General features: G+C 38.7%; 1 protein-coding gene across 5 annotated transcripts in view; it reads right to left on the reverse strand.

Annotated features, from left to right (window-relative positions):
• Positions 1-1909: 1909 nt before the first annotated feature.
• The window catches only part of LOC593204 (monocarboxylate transporter 9), a 33202-nt gene continuing 11636 nt past the window's right edge, over positions 1910-23475 (reverse strand). For 2 of the 5 annotated variants that reach the window (XM_030988556.1, XM_030988555.1), the window contains exons 3-7: positions 9667-9963; positions 8426-9039; positions 6681-6906; positions 4812-4955; positions 1910-2560 (exon numbers count right to left, since the gene is read on the reverse strand). In XM_030988556.1, coding sequence (XP_030844416.1) covers positions 2298-2560; positions 4812-4955; positions 6681-6906; positions 8426-9039; positions 9667-9963 — 1544 coding nt within the window. In that variant the 3' untranslated portion in view covers positions 1910-2297. Of the gene's footprint in view, positions 2561-4811; positions 4993-6680; positions 6907-8425; positions 9040-9666; positions 9964-21754; positions 22164-23475 lie in introns of those variants that run through there. The other 3 variants (XM_030988553.1, XR_004064576.1, XM_030988554.1) reach the window with 3 other exon arrangements.

Raw genomic sequence — 23475 nt, forward strand, 5'->3', positions numbered from 1 at the left:
TTTTAGATGTGGAATATAAAGCAAATAATCACCTTTTGGTTTTCAGGCGATGGCAAACTATCACTTCCTCGTCGATCAGAATATATACGCTATCTTTCCTCAGCTTCGCTTCGGAAAGATAGCTACATCCAGATCGCCTCGGAAGTGATAGTTTGTCCCATCACCTTCACCAACGGTAATTATTTGCTTACTATCAGTCTGTTGTATTGCAATATTATTTATATATGCATTTACTTTAGTACATTTACCTATAAAGCTGTTACATTAACTGACCAAATGCTAAAATCATTATTATTACACCGGTCACTGGCTTAAATTACTATATGCTGCACAATACATTGCACATCCTCCACTCCCTGGGGAGCATTCGAACTATTCACCTATTTTTACGGGCACACATATACCATTCCAAGCACAAAGACGTTCGCATCCTATAGGTACCAATTTCATTCATTCATTCATTCAAGATGGTTTATTTCAAATAAAATGTCATCGCGGCGTTTAGCCGAATTACACAAGTTTACAGACAAAATTTACAACACATAATGTAATATATAACATTGCATAACATGATATATTGAATCTGAAAAATAAATCAGTATAAATACGCGAAATAAAGCTTATTGTAACATATGGTAACACAAATCAGAAAGAAATCAGAATTAGCATAAAGTATCATAGTTCTTCTGAAATCATGTGGAAGAAGGACTGGAGTAAGTAGTAAACGGTATTGGAGCAAGTGTATTTGGTGGAAAATATGGAGAGTAGAATTGAAAAGTGGGGAGTAATGTTTGCAAATACAATGTAAATTATTGAAATTAAGAGTGGGAGAAGGGGAAGAGTAAAGGCTGAAAGGGGGAAATGTATAGAAAAAAGCAATAGAAAGCAACAATGGAAACACATGCATATAGGAGGATAAGAAAAAGAGGGAAAAGAAGAAGAAGATAATGCAGAGGTCGAAGAAGATGAAAAAGAAGGGGGAAAAGGAAGATCAAAAGAAGAAGAAGAAGGAGGAATATAAAGATGAAAGTGTTAAAAGAGTAAAAGAACAAAACAAAGTGAAAATGTACAACTATTTCTAGAGTGTACAAGATATGGGGGTGAAGAGAGGTTATAAACTATTGTCATGACAGATTCAGTTAAGTTCAATATGGTAAAACTATGGTAAAAATGGAGTGTAAATATACGTCATTAATTAAACAAATACAAAACAAAATTGGTAGGAGTGTAAACACAGGCATTAACGGTTCTCGGACAATAACCCCAATGGACAATAACCCCCGGCCAATTACAAAAGGGACAATTGACTCCCCAAAATTCTTAAAGGCCCACTGCACTACTTGTAGCTACTTGCGCCCTCTATATAACAAACGATGCCTAATCGGTGACCATTGGTCCCCCATGATCCTCTTTTTCTTACGTTAACTGAGAGCTGAGTTGATGAGATAACCACCTGTCTAATGACCTTGCAGGGCGGTCTAATCCCTCCTGTAAACTATGGCAGATAAGCTTTAAAATATTTAATTTCAAGAACTGACACTTGAGATGCGGTATATCAAACAAATTTTGACTGTATTTTTTCGGGTGACGATTAAAACTATTGCTCCTCGGGGACCTCGAGACTGCAATAGTTTTCCCCTCGAATTCAGTTTGGAGCACAGTACAGTTTCGAGATTACCTTGGGCAATGATTTTAACCGTACCCCTCAAAGCAGTCAATATTTGTATACATGTAGGCCTACTACAATTTATGGCATTCTTCCTGAATTAGGAAAACAAAAACGAATTGAAGTAAAAATCAAATTGATCAAGATTCGAGCTTCCATCAAAGATAACACAAACTATATTTCAGAATGTAACATCGTATAATTAATAATGATTGCATCAGAATATATGAAAATTTATAAAAATATCTTTAGTTATAATATAATTATATAGCATCTTGATTGTTGGATAAAACATCTATTACAAAATAGTATACTACATTGAAACCATGAAGGCAGGTCACCAAAGTTCAATATGATTCATACATGTATCGAGACCCCTCAAAAATCTCATGCAGACGCAGACGTAGACGCACTCGCACACACACTCACACACGCACTCAAACACGCGGTTTCCTTTCCAAACAAAAAACACATTGTATAACGACTAAGGATTCGATCGTGGTCCTTTAAAATAGGTACTGGAGATCACGGCAGGTTGCCAGAGGTAGATGCGAATCACACACGTCTTTAAAACCGAAGATATAAGCATACGTCCACTAGCACATACGCAAAAGCGCACTTGTGGGCTTTTTTAAACGCATGTTTCTCGATCATACACGATTGTACTTCCTTTCAAGCTATTTTCTTCACAACCAAATGATTTCTGTTCAGAAACCACGTTATTTTTTCTCGCCTCCATCTTTTTGCGGTAGAGTTCAAACGTCACAAGACGGTGTGGGGCGAAGAAGCGTTGATAAACAGGAGCCATTAATACACACAAGCCGGATACAGTGTACATCCCAATGAAAGCCCAAATTGCGTACGTGTAGGAACCCGTGGTATCAATACTCTGGCCTAGAAGACAATGAGACGAAGAAGAAGAAAAAAGTATTGTAGCTCAACATTTTATTCATAAGATTTGTATTTACTATCGTTTAAAATGTCTAAGGGTGCGTTTAATCGACACTTTTTCATCCTAGAATCACGGTTTTCAAAGACGTTTAGTTTAAAACGCAATTCGTTCAAGCGATTTTTTCGTCGGTCTTAAAAATAAACGTGTTTAAAAACACAAACATGAAACGCTGAAAAAGATGCGTTTTGTATCATGATTCTGCAGAATCACGGTCGCTAAAATTCGATTGAACGAACGTAGTCTCAATCATGATTCTATCGTGGCCTGTTCCGGTTTGGGCAAAAACCGCGCGCCTGCCTGCTTTTCATGCAATTGCGTTCACTATACCATGCTCTTTATCGTGGCCTGTTCCGTTATGTTATTCCTTGTTTTCCTTCTATCGTTTTCTCTTTCTGTCTTTCCTTATATTATTCTTTGTTTCTTCCTTCTATTCTTATGTTATTCCTTGTTTTTTCCTTCTATCACCTTTTCTTATGTAATTCTTTGTTTTAAGCATTCTATCGACTTTCTCTTTCTGTCTTTTCTTATGTTATTCTTTGTTTCTTCCTTCTATTCTTATGTTATTCTTTGTTTTTTCCTTCTATCACTTTCTCTTTTGTTATTCTTTGTTTCTTCCTTCTATTCTTATGTTATTCTTTGTTTTTTCCTTCTATCACCTTTTCTTATGTAATTCTTTGTTTTAATCATTCTATCACTTTATCTTATGTTATTCTTTTTTTTAATCCTTATATCACTTTCTCTTTCTGTCTTTCCATATGTTATTCTTTGTTTTTTTCCTTCTTTCACCTTCTCTTATGTTTTTCTTGGTTTAAATCATTCTATCACTTCTCTTATGTTATTCTTTGTTTTTATCATTCTATCACTTTCTCTTATGTTATTCTTTGTTTTAATCATTCTATCACTTTCTTTCCTGATGTTATTCTTTGTTTCTTCCTTCTATTACCTTCTCATTCTTTGTTTTATTATTGCGATCTATGCTCAAAATAGCAGTCGACAGTCGGCCGTAAACAATTCCGAAAAAGCGCGCGCCAAGGTTGACCTATGCTTCCTTGGTCAACTGCGCAGTGTGATGCACAGTGGCTGGGCTCGAAATGAGCTAGAATCAGCGTTAAAGAGAAATCGCTTGAACGCAAACCGCAGTGACCTTGTTTTTTGTAACGGCGTTTTGATTTGTGATTCATGTTTGTGTTTCTAGCTTCGAAAAATCGATTAAACGCACCCTAAAAATCCTCATCAATAGTAGTTTAATTTTTCAACATTCACAGCTTTGGCTACACTGTCTTTAGAATGATCTTTCTCTAGCGGGTTTCTGCGTGACCTTCGCTCCCCGACGGAAGCGCTGAAGGGCACCGAACTCACTCACGGTCGCCTTTTATACATAACATAATCGTATAAAACTCTTGATATCCTAAGTTGCCATGTAAAATCGCTCAAATATGACTTGATATTATTTGACTGCAGTGGGAATCACTGACAAAATAATGCAGGGAAATATTTTAAATTCATAATGGATTTCCAACAATACTTCCAAAAAGGCGAATGTTACTAGTTATAGATAACAAAAACTATTATTATTTTAATTACAGCTAAAATTATATAGCACACGCATCCATCCCGGGCGATTCTCAAGGCGCCTAACAGTAGTATTATTACCCTCACGTTCGCGCAGCTGCCTCAAGCTAAGGCACTAAAAGCATTCGAGGAATAAATTCCTACCAGGTACCAATTTATTACACCTCAGTGGAAAGTGTCAAATGTAGATTAAATCTTGCTATAGATTACTACAGCGAAACTCAAACTGTGAACCATGTGATCAACAGTCCGGTGACGCAGGCGCGGATCCAGAATTTCTTAGGGGGAAGGGGCCAAACTTTTTTTTTCTTGCTCCTGAAAATTTCAAAATCGCGCCGGCCGAAAAGTCACTCAGTAGGGGGGGGGGGGGGGGGGGGGGGGGGTGAGCACCTTTTTTTTTTCGGTCCTCGATAATTAAAAAATTTGCACCCCCCCCCCCCCCCTCGAGCGCCAGGTAAAAATCACGTGTTTTTACATGATTTTTTCTCAAGGGGAGGGGGGCCTGGGCCCCCCCCCCCCCCTGGATCCGTCACGGCGGTGACGTACCTAATAGACCATGGCACCTCTGTACGTAGTCCCTTGAAAATTTAGATGATACCGATAGAATATCATAATCATTACCTACGAGGGATCCAAGAACATATCCTGAACCATAGGCGAATAGAATGACACCTGATGTCTCTAGCGCCCTCTCAGGACCAAAGAACTCTGATGCCAGGCTATATGTTATGGTGTTTGTCGTAGTCATCGTGACTCCGCCAACAACTATAGGGTAAAGAAGAACGACGTAGCATATTCAATGCTACATTAATGAGGTTAATGATGCCTGGTTAACAATAATAACTATAATGAGAATCATAATAATAAGATAGGCTTCTATAACATATTTCATCTTCGGTGAAAAAATCAATACGCTTTACAATAATAACAACCCTGATATCGGGCACATGAAGGGGTAGGCGGGCATATCTACAGCGATGGGATGTTTTTTTTTTACTACGTACAAAACGTAATTTTTTGCATAATCCAAAGCAAATCAATGAAATAAGTTGAATGGATATTTGCGAAACTTAGTTGTTTATTGGGAAACTTTATTTCATCCGTTATCTCTCGGATATTGAATATACAACACTATTTTAGGCATTAATAAACACTTCCCTTATCTCGGGCACATGTAGCAGCAGGCGGTGATGTTTTGACAACGTCAAACACGTATAATCCAAAGAAAATCAATGACAAGAAGTTGAATTGATATTTGTGAAACTTAGTTGTTTATATATATATTTATATTTTTTGTGTTATACAAATTTTAGTTGGTAATTTTTTGAAGTCAGACAATGGTGCGCTTAGAAACACCTGTATTAAGCGCCTAATAAATGTTATGTATTATTATTATTATTGATTGATAGTTGGAAACTCATTTGTATATTAGGGCGCTTTTACGTCCGTTTAATATCTCTCGGATATTAAATAAACATCACGACTTGTATGCCTTACTACACTTCCCTTATCTCGGGCACATATACAGGTAGGCGGGCACGTCTGCAGGAAGGTGGTTTGATGGTTTGACCGACGACCGAATCGACCACGTGCTCATTGGAGTTGAAAACGACCAAAATAATCGCCAAATCGAAACTCAATAAAAAATAATTAACACTCAAATACTATTACTGCGTAACCACAGACAATACACCTGTACAACGGTAAGATTTTGCCCCTGATTGAACTGCACCACTGTGTTGCAAGTTCCACCTTCATACATGACATCAATCTGCACGTACGTACGTACGCGTGCGCGGTCAAGAACATAAATATTCATGAACTGACACGACGTCTGCATAATTATTGACCTCCTTGTAGATGTGCCCGATTAGCTACCCAACAGCGCATCTGGCGAAGGAGTTTATTATGGAATCATACGGCTACAGCTCACCTGAGATGGCGCTAGAGGGTACTTGGATATAGTGTTTTTAGTACAGTATGGCTTTAATGCGGGACTGCACTACTTGTAGCTACTTGAGCCCTCTATGTAGCCAACAGTGCCTAATCGGTACCCGTTGGTCCCCCATGGTCCCCTATTTCTTATGTTACTTGAGCGCTGATTCGATCAGATAACCATCTGTCAGTGGCCATGCAGGGAGGTCTAACCACCCTGACCAAACTAGTGCAGATAGGCTTTAAAGCGTATCTGTACTAGTTTATAAGAGGGATTAGACTACCCTGCAAGGTCACTGGACTGGTGGTTATCTCATCAACTCAGCTCTAGATTAACATAAGAAAAAGAGTATCATGGGGGACCAATGGTCACCGATTAGGCATTGTTTACTATATAGAGGTAGCAAGTAGCTACAAGTAGGACAGTCCCGCTTAAAGCCATACTGTACTAAAAACATGACAGCAAAATACCATCTAGCGTCATCTCAGGTCAGCTGTAGCAGTATGATCCCGTAATAAACTCCTTCGCCAGATGGCTTGGTAGGACTAACTTACCGACAGCTATGCAGTACATAATAATAACATTTCTGGTGAAGAGGATGACGAGCATGACCGCGATGCTGACCACGCTGGAGATGACGAGAAGAAAGACTCTGGGGAATGGAATGTATTCTCCGATCACCGACATGCCGATCTTCCCGATGAGGTTTGAGAACCCGAGTAATGACACGACTCGAACCCCTGTCGGCTCTGGGAAGCCTACCGATACCATGTAGTTTGTCTGTGAAAAGAAAGCATAAAGCCTCGGTCAGAAATGCCATTACGAACTGCTACGAACGCCGTACGAACGATTTTCAGACAATGGAAATTCGGGAAGACAATGGAAAAACAGGGAGATTCGTACGAAATTATCTTTCGTAAGAACCTTTGTGACCGTATCATAAGGTACACTGTTATCCATAGTGCAGGATCCCCCCTACCCTCTCTCAATTCATGAAATAATTGTGGAAAATAATTTATTCTTCATAGATCAAATTTATCTCTTTTCAAAACTTCATTGATCAAACTCGAGAGTGAAAAATATTCATCAATACAGTTCTGAGAAGATGGTGAACTTTACCTATGAAGTTTAAATCATATTGGATATAGGTTTCCCGGGTCGTATACTCGGCAAACATATTGCTCCGGTTGTCTCATTTACGCTCGCTGGAACATTGCCAGCACAAATCACTGACCTCTACCTCCTGGACTGATCCTCGCCCATTCCCATTCGCTATACGTTACGTACTAAAAGGCTGTATTGTCTGACCGTTCATGAAATTCATGTTTTTGCTTACCTCGGCAAAATGTTTGCTTTTACTAAATGGAAAAATGACGGTGGGGGTTGGATGGAATGGACATAATGAACCAAGCAGAAGTGATCTATGATAATTCATGCTTCTTATCCTTCGTGTGCTTGACCTATAATCTTAAAATCGCTTGGCAAACTGAGTCCAAAGTTCGACTTGTTTCACATGTGTATTATAGGCAATGGCGAGCTTGCAACCTATTTTTATCAAATTACGGTGGGTAAACTTTCAAAAGTCAATGGGACATGAGGGTTCCAATGAAAGAGCTAGTGATAACGTACGCCGGGGCGGATGTTCTTTCGTTTAAACAAAAAAATGGATTTTTAACGATTTTTTTTTTTTCCCCCTAAAATTTCATAGGCTAACATGTTAGGCTGCTGACTCTGACGACAGGGGGCGTTTGTGAAATGAGACTAAACGGAGCTATATGGATCTTTGCCAACATCGCCCTGCTGTGGACCCACGTATATCAAACAGGTATCCTGGGAGACTTGGGTAATACTTACTACAGGGACCAAAGTAAAAGCAGTATCAACAGATTAGAGATGGACAAAACTTCACTGAACAGTAACATGCCGTCACAATAAAAAAAAAAAAAAAGTGTCTTTAATTCAGATTACGAAATTAAGTGCACACTGAAATATTGCATAATTTCATTTCTATTTCAAATATGAAATCTAGTGCGAAGAAAGGTTTGTCACGGTGATCAATTTGTGACTATGTATAAAACGTAAATTTGCTATTATTTACAAGTCAGTGTTGAAAGCCATGGAATAAAATATAAACAAATTCTGATTTGATAAGTTTGAAAACCTAAGGTTTCTTAGACAAACAGTGTTACCTGTAGAAAGAAATGTCTATTCTTCAGTAAGTATCGCTTCCAGGCGTGGGTTGAGAGCTGCCAACTACAAAGCAAGAAACCTAGGAAGCTAGTAACCCATTGATACTCACCCAATTAACTAAGTAAAAACAGTCTCCTATCCCATTTAGTACTGTCGATATTGATATCAACCAGAGTTCGGGGAAAGTCAGAGCGACCAGTATTTTCCTGGTTATGCTTTGATCCGATGCTGTTCTTACAGGACGCGTTTTATCCTCCCAGCGCATCTCTCCATTCCTACAGGGATCACCAGATTCTGCGAGATCATCCTCGAATCCAGTGGGAAAGCGCTCTCTAGAGGAAGTTATGTCTTTATCATTTATGTCGTCGTACTCATTGTTCATACGCGTAAATTTTACAGGTACACGGGCAACACGCTTTTCATCCCCGGACTGGGAGCATTGAGATTTCTCGTTCACAGATAAGGGTTTTGGAGAATTCTTTAACATTTTAGAATCGTCCATCAACTCTGAGATTTCTGCGATCTCCTCCTCGTTTCGCAGATAGATGATGTTCTTGTCTCCGTTCTGGTGTTTACGATCGCCTGATGGGTGAGAAGGTTCTACGAAGGTTAGGGCGCAAGGTAGACCAACAAAGAGGAGAAGAGGGCCCACGATCCGAAGAAGAACTCTCCATCCATATCTTGAGATGATGAAAGACATTAAGGGTGTAAATGAAAGCAGACCTATGGCAAAAGGGGAGTAAAATAAGAAGAAATGGAGTTACGTAAACTTTACACTGAATTATAAATGTAATAAAACCCTGCAGCTGAGTGAAAGTTTGAAACATTGAGTCTTGAAAAATAATTTGTGAAAGAGTTGAGTTTGAGAAAATTCAGTATGCTTATCGGATCTCATTTTGTTATGACGTGATGACGTAATATATTCGGATAAATAATGTGATTAATTTTCCATTCTTTGTATTAAATCAAAATTAACCCTAATCCCTACCACATTTCGTATACAAGTTTTGCATTTGAGTCCGAACTATTGGAGCACATATTAACCAAAGACCCATCCTCAGCTCATAAGGGAGAGCGTTTGGAAAACTTTGCAGTTTTTTCTACGAAGTGGAAAGCAGATAAACTGAAAAATGCTATCATAGTTACACTATTATCGCTCATATCCAATTGATGTTGTAACATTTGTATTTGTGTGTGTGTTTGTTTGTGTCTGTCTGTCTGTCGGATCTAAACCGGGCTCTACGTAAACTTAGGTAATATACAACAGCGTCTAGCTGAGCTACCAATTTGTCTTCACAAGGCCACATTCTTGATGCAGTTAAGAAAATTATAATTTCTTTTAATACTAACCAAAGCTAGTTCCAGTCAGTAGCAAACCCATCGCTCTCACGTTGTTCTCCTCGGGGAAGTACAGAAGCACCGCATCGTAACAGCAAACAGTCATTAGCCCGCCCCCTACGCCGAATACTAGGCCATAGGCGATGAACACCGCGATCAGACTCTTAAGGAATGACGTCACAATGAGAGCACTGGCTGCGACTATGGTGCCAATGATGGCGACGGGTCGACATCCGAAGCGCTCGGTGAGGATGTTGACTAGGGGGGCGATGAGGAGAGACAACCCGATGGAGACAGACCCGATCCAACCTGTAATTAAATAGAGATTAACGGTCAGATGGGGAAGGGGTATTCGATTTAGGAGGAATCGAAAGGTGCATTGCAGGGTTGTAACAACCGTTTGACCCCCACTTCTCCGCCCCCTAAGCTGGCTTGGTGCATTCATTATTTCTGTAACGATCAGTACGATCATTTCAGTTTCTCTTGTCGTACTGAATATGATCTCCAAAAGCGTACTCTACCGTTTATAAAAAATGTGTTTGGATAACCCTCCGTGAAAATTCCCTCCCACGTACAATCTCAATGTTAAATATATAAGAACTCACTGATCTCTATAATACCTAAACATGAGTACGCAACCATCAAGAAGTGTTGGCCGAATATACAGTGCGTCCCAGAAAAAACGAAACCGAGAATTAGCGATGTTTTATCATAACTTGATCACAATTATAATTAATAAATGACACAAATTCGTAAAGCTTATATCCTCTTCTTTCATTTGATGCAACTAATATGATGCATATTTCACGCATGGGGGATTAAAAAACAAGTTTAAAAGAGGAAACCTAAATGTCATTTGGCGGTCGGTATATGAATTTCAAAGAGAAAATGACATTTCTAGAAAGCTCATTTTCTGCCCATTCATATGACACTTTTTCTGAGACGCACTGTACAAGAATACTTGTAATCCGAAGATGATATAATATGCTGACACTTGAACTTTAAATTTATATGCATGATTTTATAACATAAATAGAATTAAGATGGCAATCAAAGCAAGAACAAAATAAGCCTTTAAAAACATACAATGATGCGTAATAATTGTGCCACATGTTGATTATAATAAAAGATACACTTTAACATGCACTTGAAAACTTATGACCTACCTTTAAACTTTGGACTGGGATAAACATTAGTCATAAAGATGTAGCATTTGTTATTGATAACAAGTTTTATGGAACAGGGTCCACAAACCCAGTATTATAATAATAAGGAATTTTATCGCACGTAGGGCGATATAAATAGTTTACGACCATCAAAGACAGCACCCGTCAGGCCGTGCGGCATCTCTTTTGTGGTGAGCTTTAGCGGCATCTTGAGAGAAAACAATAACATGCAGGCGCCCTTTGTGTCAGAATCTTTCATGTGCACGTAGCTATAAACGGAAATTGTGTGCGGTATGTTTCGAATCTATATATGGAATTGTATTAGCCGGGATGTATTGTGTTCCCACTGTGCGGGCTTGAGAATCCTCATTCACCTTGCGGATTTGGTAGAGGATGGATGTAGAAATTAATCGGTGGCAAATTAATTTACCTTCCACCACCCCCAATTTGATTTTCCACCTCCTTCGATATATTCGATAGTATGTTTTACTAATATTAAGTGGTCAGGAAGTGTGTCAAGTCAGGGACGGATCCAGGGGGGGGGGGGGGGGGGCACAGGGGGCACGTGTCCCCCCCCCCCCCCCCGGCCAAAAAAAAATATGTTAAAACCAGCCCTAAATTCGCCCAAAATGTACTGAAAACCAGGGGCGTGCCCTCCCGACCCAAAGAAATTTATTTTAAAAATTATTAAAAAAAAAAAAATTAAAAATGCCAATGGCTGACCTAACGGAGCAAAATGTCAAATTTAAAAATTTCGTGACCAAAAAAAAAAAGTGTCTTCTTACCCCCCCCCCCCCCCTCCCCCCCCCCCCCCCCCTATTTAATCTCAATTAAATCTCTGAAAAGCCATTGTACTCCACATAAAATGATATCATCAGGTAGATGGCTAGTTGTTAGGTCGAAAACTTCCGACTGTCAAAGCTTTAGATTACGAGTTTCTAGAGAGATGTTACTTCTCTGACAGACACTAAAATAAAACATATTTTATATTCAGTAGACTTAAGGTTGCACCATGTGAGAGAGCTGGGGGAGGATACAAGAAAGAGCCCTAATTTTTTTTTTTGCACCCTACAATTTGAAAAATCGTACCCCCCCCCCCCCCGAATCCGCCACTGATATGGCTCATAAGCTTTCCGTTCATATATAATGTATTCTCATAAATTTCTTAAATCCGAAAATGGTCTTTGACACGAACAATAACAAGTTCAGTCACGTAGTAGAAAAATACACATGTAAACAAATAGTTGATGTAATAATATGACTATCCAATATATCATACCAGGGAGGTGAAAGAAAAGGAGGCGAAACTCTTGTAATTTATTCAAACGCATTCTTGAGTTCTAAAGCGTAACAATGGGATGTGTAACATTCCACTTGGCTTTGAAGTTCCATGCTCCGAACCGCGCTTCCACTGCGGGGAATTTCGAAAGCCAGGCACCAGTTTTACATTTATTACAAAATATTAAATTACCGGCAAAATTTCAGTGTAAATCAAAAAACTTTATATGGGGATTTTATTGGGAATAGTGCATCAAACAAATTTTCAAATTTAGAACTCCGTCCTTTCTTTAATTTGTGTGCCAGAGTTGGTAAAAGAAAAATTACATCCTGTCAAAAACTCAATATTTTAGGATGATGCGCTAATTTGTGCATGCTTTAATGTCCCGTTATTTGATCCATGATTTACAATCTTCAATAACATTAAGTTTGCTAATGCGTGTTTTCGCGTGTTTTTTGTATTTTTCAAGTTTAACAAAGGATGAAAGTACACAAGTTTGTGTTCGCTCGTTCTACTCTTTACACATTCAACAATGGATGAGAAATCATTGGAAGGGACAGCGAACAGTTGCAGTGATACCATTTTCTGATGTAGGAATTCTAAATCCTGAAATTTCATGCGCTCTTTTATCTCACCACCTGGTCAACAGTTGCAGATTAGCGCATAACTTTTCGGCGGCTTGGAGCATGGGGTCAAAGGAGAGCGGCTTTATTCCTGTCCTTCTCTATCACGTCCCTGATCATACGCAGGCAGTCATATAAGCAGATAAGAGAGTATTGATCAAAGACATTATAAAACACGGTTCAACATCCTACACAAGTGTGTGGGTATGAGAACGTGATACTTCCCTATCAGGGCCCCAAGGACATGAACATGACACAAAGGGTCCAAAGACTAAAAGAATCCCGGCAGAATTTTTTTTCCCGCTTTGTAGGTCACTTTATTACGGCTTTATTACTAAGCACCCTTGTTCATTCGAAAGATTTATTCACAATACATAATATTTCAGAGGTATTTTTTTTTAATTTGTAGCGAACACGAAGAAGGCGTCCCCAAAAGAGGCCCTTTTAACGCAAATAGTATTTTATGAATAAAATTTTAAGGAAATCTTAAACCACCATTAATTTGGTGTCATACGAAAGAAAAATAAATTATCTACATTTTGATGGAATTAGGACGAACTTATATCTGAAATTTAGGTTAAAAAACATAATTTTTGGTGGCTTTTTGATTCCAACAAAAACTATATTTTTGCCCACACACGTATGCATATACGTGTATTAGTGTATTAAGGACAATAGATTTGGTGTCAACAGATACATAATCAAAATACCTTCAAGTTGATATCAATTTCATTGAGTTATGTAGTGTGTGAAATATAAATGTTGAGCCTAAAAAGGTGCTTTTGGGGGAGGTATTTTTCCTTTTAATTTTGGCCGGTGTCTCGGTATATTAACTTTACAAAAGTGATTGAAAATTTAGCATTGGAGAAAGTTCAAAGGATTTGGAATGCTGAATGCAGTTGATAAGTAGTTCTTCTGTAGTGCATTGGCAGCTTCCCCCCCCCCACACACACACACACACACACACTATCAACTATAAAATATTTGGCGCCTCTCTCTACCTGACCAGTTAGCTAAATCTTGTCATGGTAAAGACAAATATTTCATCATAATCAAAGAAGGAAACTATTTTAAAAATCCTGCTTCCTATTTAGCTGGGATTATATAGACAGCCTACGAGACCAGCAGGTCTCTTGAACCCTCAGAAAGATTGTCAGAATGCCCATAAACCTGACATACCGGTCTTGGGAATCCTCAGGTCATTTTTCAGAAGAACATGCAGGATGCTGGAGCGTTAAAGTGGTGTATTTGGATATCAAGTCTGAGCCAAAAATGTGTTGTTTTTGCCATTATTGAAGAAAAATCATATAGAAATGAATAAGTTTTACTCCTGAAAACTGATCTGTATGAATTTCCTCCTTTAATTTGTTGTTTAGTTGCGTTTATAGCTGATACCTTTATTCTCTCAAATTAAAATTAATTATTTGTTAAGTTGGAAGGAAACATTTCTTATCTTAAAACCATTAGAATACAGTTTATCGAACTGATATTTATTTATTTTATAAACATACATCTATGTACAAAAAGAATGTGTATATACATTTTAAAATAAGAAATAGTTTTTTATTAAAATAGTGAAAGGAGTCTTACTTTCACATGTGATGAGGGCATTACTGTGATAACTACATGTATATATATAGATCTAGTATTCCATGAGTCGTGCATTCGTCTGGTTGCAAGAGACATCGTTCCAAGGCGCCCAACAGGGGTGCCAATATTAATGCCCAAACTAATGTCCCAAACCGAATCCCAGTACTTGTATAGAGTTTAAATAATAATTTGTTCGCACCCGAAATTGTTGGATTTGAATGTTGTCTTGCAATTTCAACATATCATCCCAAGGACAACAAATGTCATACTGGCTATTTGTCATCCCAGTTGGGGCGTGGCCTAGGGTACTCGTACATGTATTTAGAGATAAACTTGAGTTCTGGTTAAAAAAAAAAAAAAAGGAAAATAAATTCTCGTAGAATCAAACGAAACTTACACTGAATGTTCAAGTTTACAAACAAAGGTCAGTTGCCAAACGAATTTGATAGAAAATGTTTACTGACTGAGTAATGAGCATAGAAAGAAAAGGAAATCAAGGTTAGTAGCCCCGACACCATTTGTGTAGTCCCATATACATCCTTCTGTGTAAAGTGCTTGTTACTTTACCAAGACTGGGTCAAATATATTTATGAATTTTGCAATACACAATCAAAAGCTTAGTGTATTGCTCCGACCGACAGGAGAGGATTTGTGAAATTTTGGAATTGTTTTTCTTCCCGCACGGGAACACTCATCCAGGCCTTCATACTACTAAAAAGGAGGGGTCCGCAGACCAATGTGTTACCCCTGGATTATGTTTAGTATATTATTTTATTTCATTATTCACTTTGGATTCGACCAAGCAGAAAGTAATGAGATTATGAAAATGCATTAACTTGCCTTTCTTTCTAACTTTGGACGACTTCCGATCACTCTAGCACAACTTCACTATCAGAATTAATGCGGTATATCTTTGAATGCCGTTTCAATGAGGTAAAATGAATTAGAACAACAATGGATTCCTATCAACTAAAACAGGTTTGCCGAAAGATCGAATAACCAGATAACAATAGAGTAGTCTAGTTACTAGACCTTCGCTGTGTTCTCCTCATTGCTTTTTTTTTTAATAAACCGACATTAGCAGTAAGCGTAGAGTACTTTTCTCTTTCTGTCTTAAATTCATTATGTTATGTTATGTTTCTACCTTTTATCACCTTCTCTTATGTTATTGTTTTGTTTTATTATTCCATTATTTCCTTTTCCTATCTTTACTTACGCTATTCTTTGTTTCTTCCTTCTACCACCTTCTTTTTTCTGTCTTTCCTTATGTTAATCTTTGTTTTTCCATCTTTCATCTTTTGTTCTATCTGTCCATTATGTATTCTTAATCATTTTCTCTTTTTATCTTAATTCCTTAATGTTATTCTTTGTTCTATCATCCCTTATGTTATTGTTTGTTGTTATCATTCTATTATTTCCTCTTCCCCTCTTTCCTTACGCTATCCTCTGTTTCTTCCTTCTACCACATTCTCTTATGTTATTCTTTGTCTTTATCATTCTCTCATTTTCTCTTTCTGTCTTTCCTTCAGTAATTATTGATTGTTTCTTCCTTCACTCACCTTCTCTTATGTTATTTTTTGGTCCGAAGCGCGGAAGCTCTGAAGTTTCATTACATTATTAGAGGAAGAAGACGAATCGTTGTACCGTCTCGACTCTTAATCCTTGTCTTAAATAAGACCCCCCCCCCCCCCTCCCGCGCTTTTTGCTGTTTCATTAAATCATTAGACGAAGAAGGCAATACGGTGTACCGTTCTCGACTCTAAATCAGTGTCTTAAATAAGACCCCCCCCCCCTCCCGTCCTTTGCGCTTAAGCTTCAACGCTTCATTCTCGTCGTACCGTTCTCGACTCTAAATCATTGTCTTAAATAAGACCCCCCCCCCCCCCTCCCGCGCTTTTAACGCTTCATTTAATTATTCGAGAAAGAAGACGACTCGTTGTACCGTTCTCGACTCTAAATTCTTGTCTGATTTCAGTTCCCCCTCCCCCTTCCCGGGCAAAGCGCAAAAGCTTTGACGGTTTATCAATTATTGAGAAAGAAAACGATTCGTTGTACCGTTCTAGAATCTTAATTCTTGTCTGAATTCAGTTCCCCACCCCCCTCCCGGGCAAAGCGCAAAAGCTTTGACGGTTTATCAATTATTGAGAAAGAAGACGATTCGCTGTACCGTTCTAGAATCTTAATTCTTGTCTTAATTAAAGTTTCCCCCCCCCCCTTCCACTCACGAGCAAAGCGCGGAAGCTTCAACGATTAATATAATTATTCGAGAAAGAAGATGATTCGTCGTACCGTTCTCGACTCTAAATCCTAGTCTGATTTCAGTTCCCCACCTCCCTCCCGCGCAAAGCGCGGAAGCTTTGAAGTTTCATTACATTATTAGAGAAAGAAGACGAATCGTTGTACCGTTCTTGTTTTAATAACACCCCCTCACACTCTCGCACAAAGCGTGGAAATTGAATTGTTTTCGCTTCTCCCCTTTATAATTCTCAAGCGCTGGTGATATTGGAATTCATTTTTTTCTCATTCATTTCTTTCTTTCATTTAATTCCGTTCCATCAGCGATATTTAATAGTTTTCTCATCTCTTTCTTCCGCGATCTGTTTCTTTTTATATTTCTCAAGCGCTGGTGATATTGGCAGTCATTTTCTTCATTCATTTTTTTTCCTACGTTGGCTTACTTTTTGTTAAAGGTGAAATTCAAAGAAAATCACAAATTTGTCAACTAATGTATCACTAGAAACTGGTAAGCTAACAGATGGCCATCGTACAAGTTATAGGTCAACTACATATCGGGTGATTAATAAAAAATAAAAATACAACCACCTCCATAGCAGCTGGGATATACGAGAGATTCGCCGGGAAAATAACGATGTTTTAATGACGTCACTATATGGACCAACACTGCCCAAGCAGACGACATCTCATAGAGAATGAACGTAATTGCAAAGCTATTATTTGTCAAATTATAATGAGTTTAGTTTATATAAATGTAATGGCATGTCAAACCATTTAAAACGGGATATGACCCGATTCTGATAACTAACATCTTTTGCTTGTAAATACACAGGATAGGGGTTAATTAACAATCAAAGAAACCAGACTTTCAAATTGAAAAACCCCGGAATCATATCAAGGACGGCATTTGTTCCCTCTTGAAACGCCGAACATACCCCGGTGTGTGCAGCTGAATATACAATGGCGTATTATTTTGTTTACAAGCGACAAATTCCTTTATTTTTGTATCGCTGCATTTGTCATCAAAATAAAACCATGCGCGGGGTTTAGAGTGAGGCAATAGATTCTACATTTAGCCTGACGGTAGTGAAGTAAGAGAAAGAACTCAAGAAAAGATGAAAACACAGGCACTGAAAATGTGTGAGATGTCATGGGGCATCGTCTGCTTGTGCAAGTCATGTCCATACTGTGATCTCACACATCTCAGCAGCGTTCGGAGAGCTCTTCAGGTGCTATATGCCCGGGCTGTATTTAAGCGTTTTGTAATTATAATAATCATTACTTCGAATGTTTCCAAGCATTAAATTTTGATAATCTTGTCGAATCAAAGTTTAAACTTTGCAATAATGAACATAAAGTTAGTTTTTAAAATCAATGAATATCTACTTTAAAAAAATCCGGTATCATCAGCGATATTTAATTGTTTTTGCTTTGCTCTCTCCCGCGATCTGTCTCTCTTTATATTGCTCAAGCGCTTAATTGTGATATTAGCATTCATTTCTTTATTTCCGTTCCTTCACATCAGCGACATTGAATTGTTTTCACTTCTCTCGATCTCCCGCAATCTGTCTCTCTTTATAATTCTCAAGCGCTGGTGAGATATTGGCATTCATTTTCTTCATTCATTTCTTTCTTTCCTTTGGCTTACTTGTTGTCATGGAGCCGGTAACATCACCGTAACATCAGCGACATTGAATCTCCCGCGATCTGTCTCTCTTTATATTTCCCAAGCGCTTATTAATGTGATATTGGCATTCATTTTCTTCATTGATTTCTTTCTTTCCGTTGGCTGACTTTTTGTCATATATAATAGATGGTAGCATCAGCTAAATTGAATTGTTTTCGCTTCTCTTTCTCCAGCGATCTGCATTCAATTTATTCATTCATTTATATCTATCTGTTGGTATTTGTCATATAAAATCTGATAACATCAGCTAAATTAAATTGTTTTCGCTTCTCGATCTCCTGCGATATGTCTCTCTTTTTATTTCTGAAGCGCTGGTGATATTGGCATTCTTTTCCTTCGCTTCATTTCTTTTTTTTCCGTTGACTTACTTTTTTTCATAATAGACGGTAACATCAGCTATTGAATTGTTTTCGCTTCTCTCTCCAGCGATCTGTCTCTCTTTATAATTCTCAAGCGCTGGTAGAGTTGGAATTCATTTTTTCAATCATTCGTTGCTAACTTTTGTCATATTAAATCCGGTAACATCAGCTAAATCGAATTGTTTTCGCTTCTCTCTCTCTCCCGCGATCTGCATTCATTTTCTTCATTCAATTCTTTTTTCTGTTGGCTTACTTTTTGTAATAAAGCCGATAACATCAGCGATATTTTAATTGTTTTCGCTTCGATCTCTCCGCGATCTGTCTCTCTTTATATTGCTCACGCGCTTAATTGTTATATTGACATTCATTTTCTTCATTCATTTCTTTCTTTCCGTTGCTTACTTTTTGTCATGATAGACGGTAGTAACATCAGCCAAATTGAATTGTTTCGCTTCTCTTGATCTCCCGCAATCTATCTCTCTTCATAATTCTCAAGCGATGGTGATATTGGAACTCATTTTCTTCATTCATTTCTTTCTTTCCGGTGGCTTACTTTTGTCATGAAGCCGGTAACATCAGCGACATTGAATTGTTTTCGCTTCTCTCTTTCCCGCGATCTGTCTCTCTTTATATTTCTCAAGCGCTAATTATTGTGATATTGGCATTCGTTTTCTTCTTCCATTTCTTTCTTTCCGTTGGCTGACTTTTTGTCATAATGATAGACGGTAAAAAACACGAGCTAAATTGAACTGTTTTCGCTTCTCTCTCTCTCTCTCTCTCCCGCGATCTGCATTCATTTTCTTCCTTCATTTCTTTTTTTCTGTTGGCTTACCATTTGTCATATTAAATCTGGTAACATCAGCTAAATTGAGTTGTTTTCCCTTCTCGATCTCCTGAGACATGTCTCTCTTTATATTTCTCAAGCGCTGGTGATGGAGGCATTTATTTCTTTCATTCATTTATTTTTTTCCGTTGGCATCATTTTTGTAATAAAAGCCGGTAACAGCGATATTAATATGTTTTTGCTTCTATCTCTCCCGCGATCTGTCTCAAGCGCCGGTGATATTGCCATTTATTTCCTTCATTCATTTCTTTCTTTAGGAATGCAGCGTCTCGTAAATGTGCTATTTACACTTGTTGTTCGACTTGAGTTCCAAAGTTGCCAGTTGCTGGTACCACATCTAATTTACTTCTAGCAGGTCCAGGCTGAAACCAATAATTATTGTCTGAATTCTAGACTAACCCAACGCTCTAGGCTCACCTTACTAAACGCAAGCTCTGTTGATACAGGGATTGTATTGACAGAGGGTTAAGTTCATCAGCAGTTAAAGGAAGGGTCTTGTTTACTTCTAGCATTAGGTTCATGCTTCTAGATAAGGTAGATATACAGAATCTATATGTGTATCTGTGCTTCCACCCCCTTTTGGGGATGGCATTCTGGACAGCCAGGAAATTTCCAATATCTTGTCAGGCTGTCAGCAAACTCCGTTCGCATCAGCCCCAATCCATAATCTTATAGTGATGCTATAGAACTGGGGTTATAAAACTTTTTTTTTAAAGTCCAGATATAATTTCTATGAAAGCTGTAAGATCCGAAACTTGGGATACCATTTGCCTGTAAATTCTTAATGTCGATCTTATACTGGAAGCCGGCACGATTTAAACATTGCTCATTTTTGTTTGAGGCAATCTACTCCTAATAACACTTGTATAATGCAGATAATGAGGCTTATTTTAGGTCTATATCTGATCCAAAGATAACTGCTACAGTTTTTTAAAAACAGAGCCGCAAGCGCTTTCACTTGGTTGAAAGGAGTTTCCTGAAACAGAAAACACCCAATTTCCTGGAATTTGATGGAATTTTCATCAATCTTAAAAAAATTCTTTAAAAAATGCCTCTTACGTGGATTTGTTATTTGGATGAATTGCTACTGGAGACAAAAGTCATACGACTTGTATGCGACAGCACCAGATAATAAACTTTAACCTCCAAAGTTTGCAAATAACAATTTATACTTCATTAAGAACAAAGGGGTAAAGCTATACATTTCTCAGCGCCGGTTCCAGGATTGTTCAGGGGGGGGGGGGTCGAAGGCAACGAGTGGGCGAAGCGCAATGCAAACGCCCGTAAAACGATAACCCTACTGGATAGGGTCAAGAGGCAGAGCCCACATACAGAGCACATTATATTTATACATGAATTATTTATTGGGGCTTATTCTGATAGATCATATGGCAAAGATCGGGGGCCTGGCAGGGTCCCTGTCGGGGTTTCCGGAGCAGAGCTTCTAAAATATTGTGTATTTCGTACGTCAACATCTTTCGAATGAACAAGGTTTGCTTAGTTTGTGTGGTAGTACGTAGCAGGCATATCCCTCTTGTTTTACTTTGGCCCTCTGCTTATACAAAGGAAATGAGAAAGGGATAAGAAAAGCTCCAGATTTGCCCTAATTAATGATCTACATAACATGAAGGGCACCTAGTTAACGTACCAGAAATACATGTGCACATCATTAACAATAGCTATTAAAAATTAACATCGTAGGTATACAGATAAGGTAGGCATTATACTTTGTACAGGTTATGCTGGTATTTTTGGTAGGTTGTTTTTCAGTCAGCCTTGAATGACAATGGGCTATCATTCTGATGTGTGTTTGTACAGAGGGATTATTTTCGGGCCGCCTTGGAATATTGAAATATATCAAGGTGAATGTTTGCAATATAGAATAATCAAATATTTAAAGTACAATACCGAGTAACAGAAAATAAAGATATTTAAACAAATATGAAACAGACTATTGGTGAGTATTTTAGGTGCCATAGAATCCCTTATACGTCCAATGACTTGAGATACTGTTTAAGATTAAATTTGAAAGATACCAAAGAGGGCAACTCCCGTAATACCCCCACAAAAGGGCACTAATATAGCACATCGACACGGTTTTGATCCTGGGGCCTCACAGTTACGAGTTATTTCTTTGCCACTGAACCATGAATGTACGCAGCGGGGGTTAGGGTAGAGGGGAGGTTCCCATATATAAATACAACAACAAAGAAAATGCTATAAATAACCAATAATTTATTGCATTTAACCCCGGCCCCCAACATACACACATCTTCTGTGTGCCCATGCCTTGAGCCATAATGCTGTTTCTTGTTACCTGTTACTGTATAGCTGCTGTTGAACTCCTCCCTAAATGCTATAAACAAAACATTGTAGCTATATAATATCCCGTAGAGAACAGTGTATATGAAGAACGAGGCGCCGACGACAACCCATCGCCAAGGCGGCCGTAGCCGCTGGCAGAGTGGGAGCTTCCCGCCTGGAGAAGTCATCATTAAATTCCTCCTCCGCTGTAACAATGAGAATGGCCCCCAATGGGTTATTAATATCGACGACTGAACTATATAGATATATTCAAGGATACGTTTGCGTTTCCCTGTACGATGAATCAGAATGGCACGCTCACGAACGTCGACGATTGTTCCGATGATATTTTTATGTCTGCATGTCTCCATTCACCGCATCCAGATAGACACCGGAGTGCATCGTAAATAAGCCGGCGCTCCGGGGAAGGGGGGGGGGGAGGGTGCACAGCAGGCGCGGATCCAGGATTTCTTAGGGGAGGGGGCCCGACTTTTTTTTTTTGCTCCCGAAAATTTGAAATTCGCGCCGGCCGAAAATTCGCTCAGTTGGGGAGGGGGGGGGGGGGGGGGGGGGGGGGGGGGGGGGGGGGGGAGATAGTGAGCACATTTTTTTTTTTTGGTCCTCGAAAATTTAAAAATGTGTACCCCCCCCCCCCCCCAATTGAGCGCCAGGGGGGGGGGAGAGGGGGGGCCAAACCCCCAAAAAGGTACAAATCACGTGTTTTTACATGATTTTTTTCTCAAGGGGGCCGCCCCCCCCCCCTGGATCCGCCACTGGTGCACAGTGACCCTAAACTGTTTTCAGGTTCCCCTAGAAAGCCCAGTTAAACATAACTTAAAGGGCCCTCTTTTACTTTGGCAAGTGCCCCTTCCAATTCTAATAAGTGCGCTTTTCCACCTCTGATACGTCCCCCCCCCCCTTTTTTTTTTCTTTTTACACATGCCCCCTTTTCTCGTGATGAACCCCCAACCCAACCCCCCAAAAAGGTAAAAATAACGTGTTTTTACATGATTTTTTTTTCTCAAGGAGGGGGCCGGCCCCCCCCCCCCCCCCCCCTGGGTCCGCCACTGCTTTACTTCTATGTGTAAATAGAAGTGAAGTAGTTATTAATTCAAGTACGTGCAGATAACATGTTTATGATCGAGTTCAATACTATCTTTATGCTTCTCTTTTTTGTCTTATATCAAAAATTTTAAATTGATATCAAGAATATTTTCAGTACTTCATTATCCTGCTCTGTGTCTAGGGTTAATTTGTATTATCTATCACATATTTGAAATATAACGATTCACTGTTATTGTTACATGTATTACCATTAACATAACGCTTCTACTACTTCTTTTTCTTCTTCTTATCCTTATTATTATTATTATTCGAGTAAGCACATGTCCACAAGTGAAAATGGTAGATCTGCTTCTTCCACCACTGTAAGTGAAGCCAAATCACAAAGCATATTGACATTTATACAGCGCCTACTAAGATTCTTGCAACCTCATTGGTCAATTCTTGATCACATGACATGCGCTAAAAGTACCATTGAACGGCATATTTCTCCTGCCGTGTAATTCCGTTTGATCCTTTCGAACCACTGCACTCTGACGTCACTAACGATGTACAATGTATATTGTGAGCTGAGAAAGAGTTATTAATAGTTTTTGAAGGAAGCAGACGTGTTTTTCAGTTGCTCCGAGTTTTTGCTGTCTAACAAGGAAAATAGATATTGTTTGTGGATAA

Source organism: Strongylocentrotus purpuratus, unplaced genomic scaffold, assembly GCF_000002235.5.
Source record: "Strongylocentrotus purpuratus isolate Spur 01 unplaced genomic scaffold, Spur_5.0 spur5_scaffold_17, whole genome shotgun sequence".
Lineage (NCBI taxonomy): Eukaryota > Metazoa > Echinodermata > Echinoidea > Camarodonta > Strongylocentrotidae > Strongylocentrotus > Strongylocentrotus purpuratus.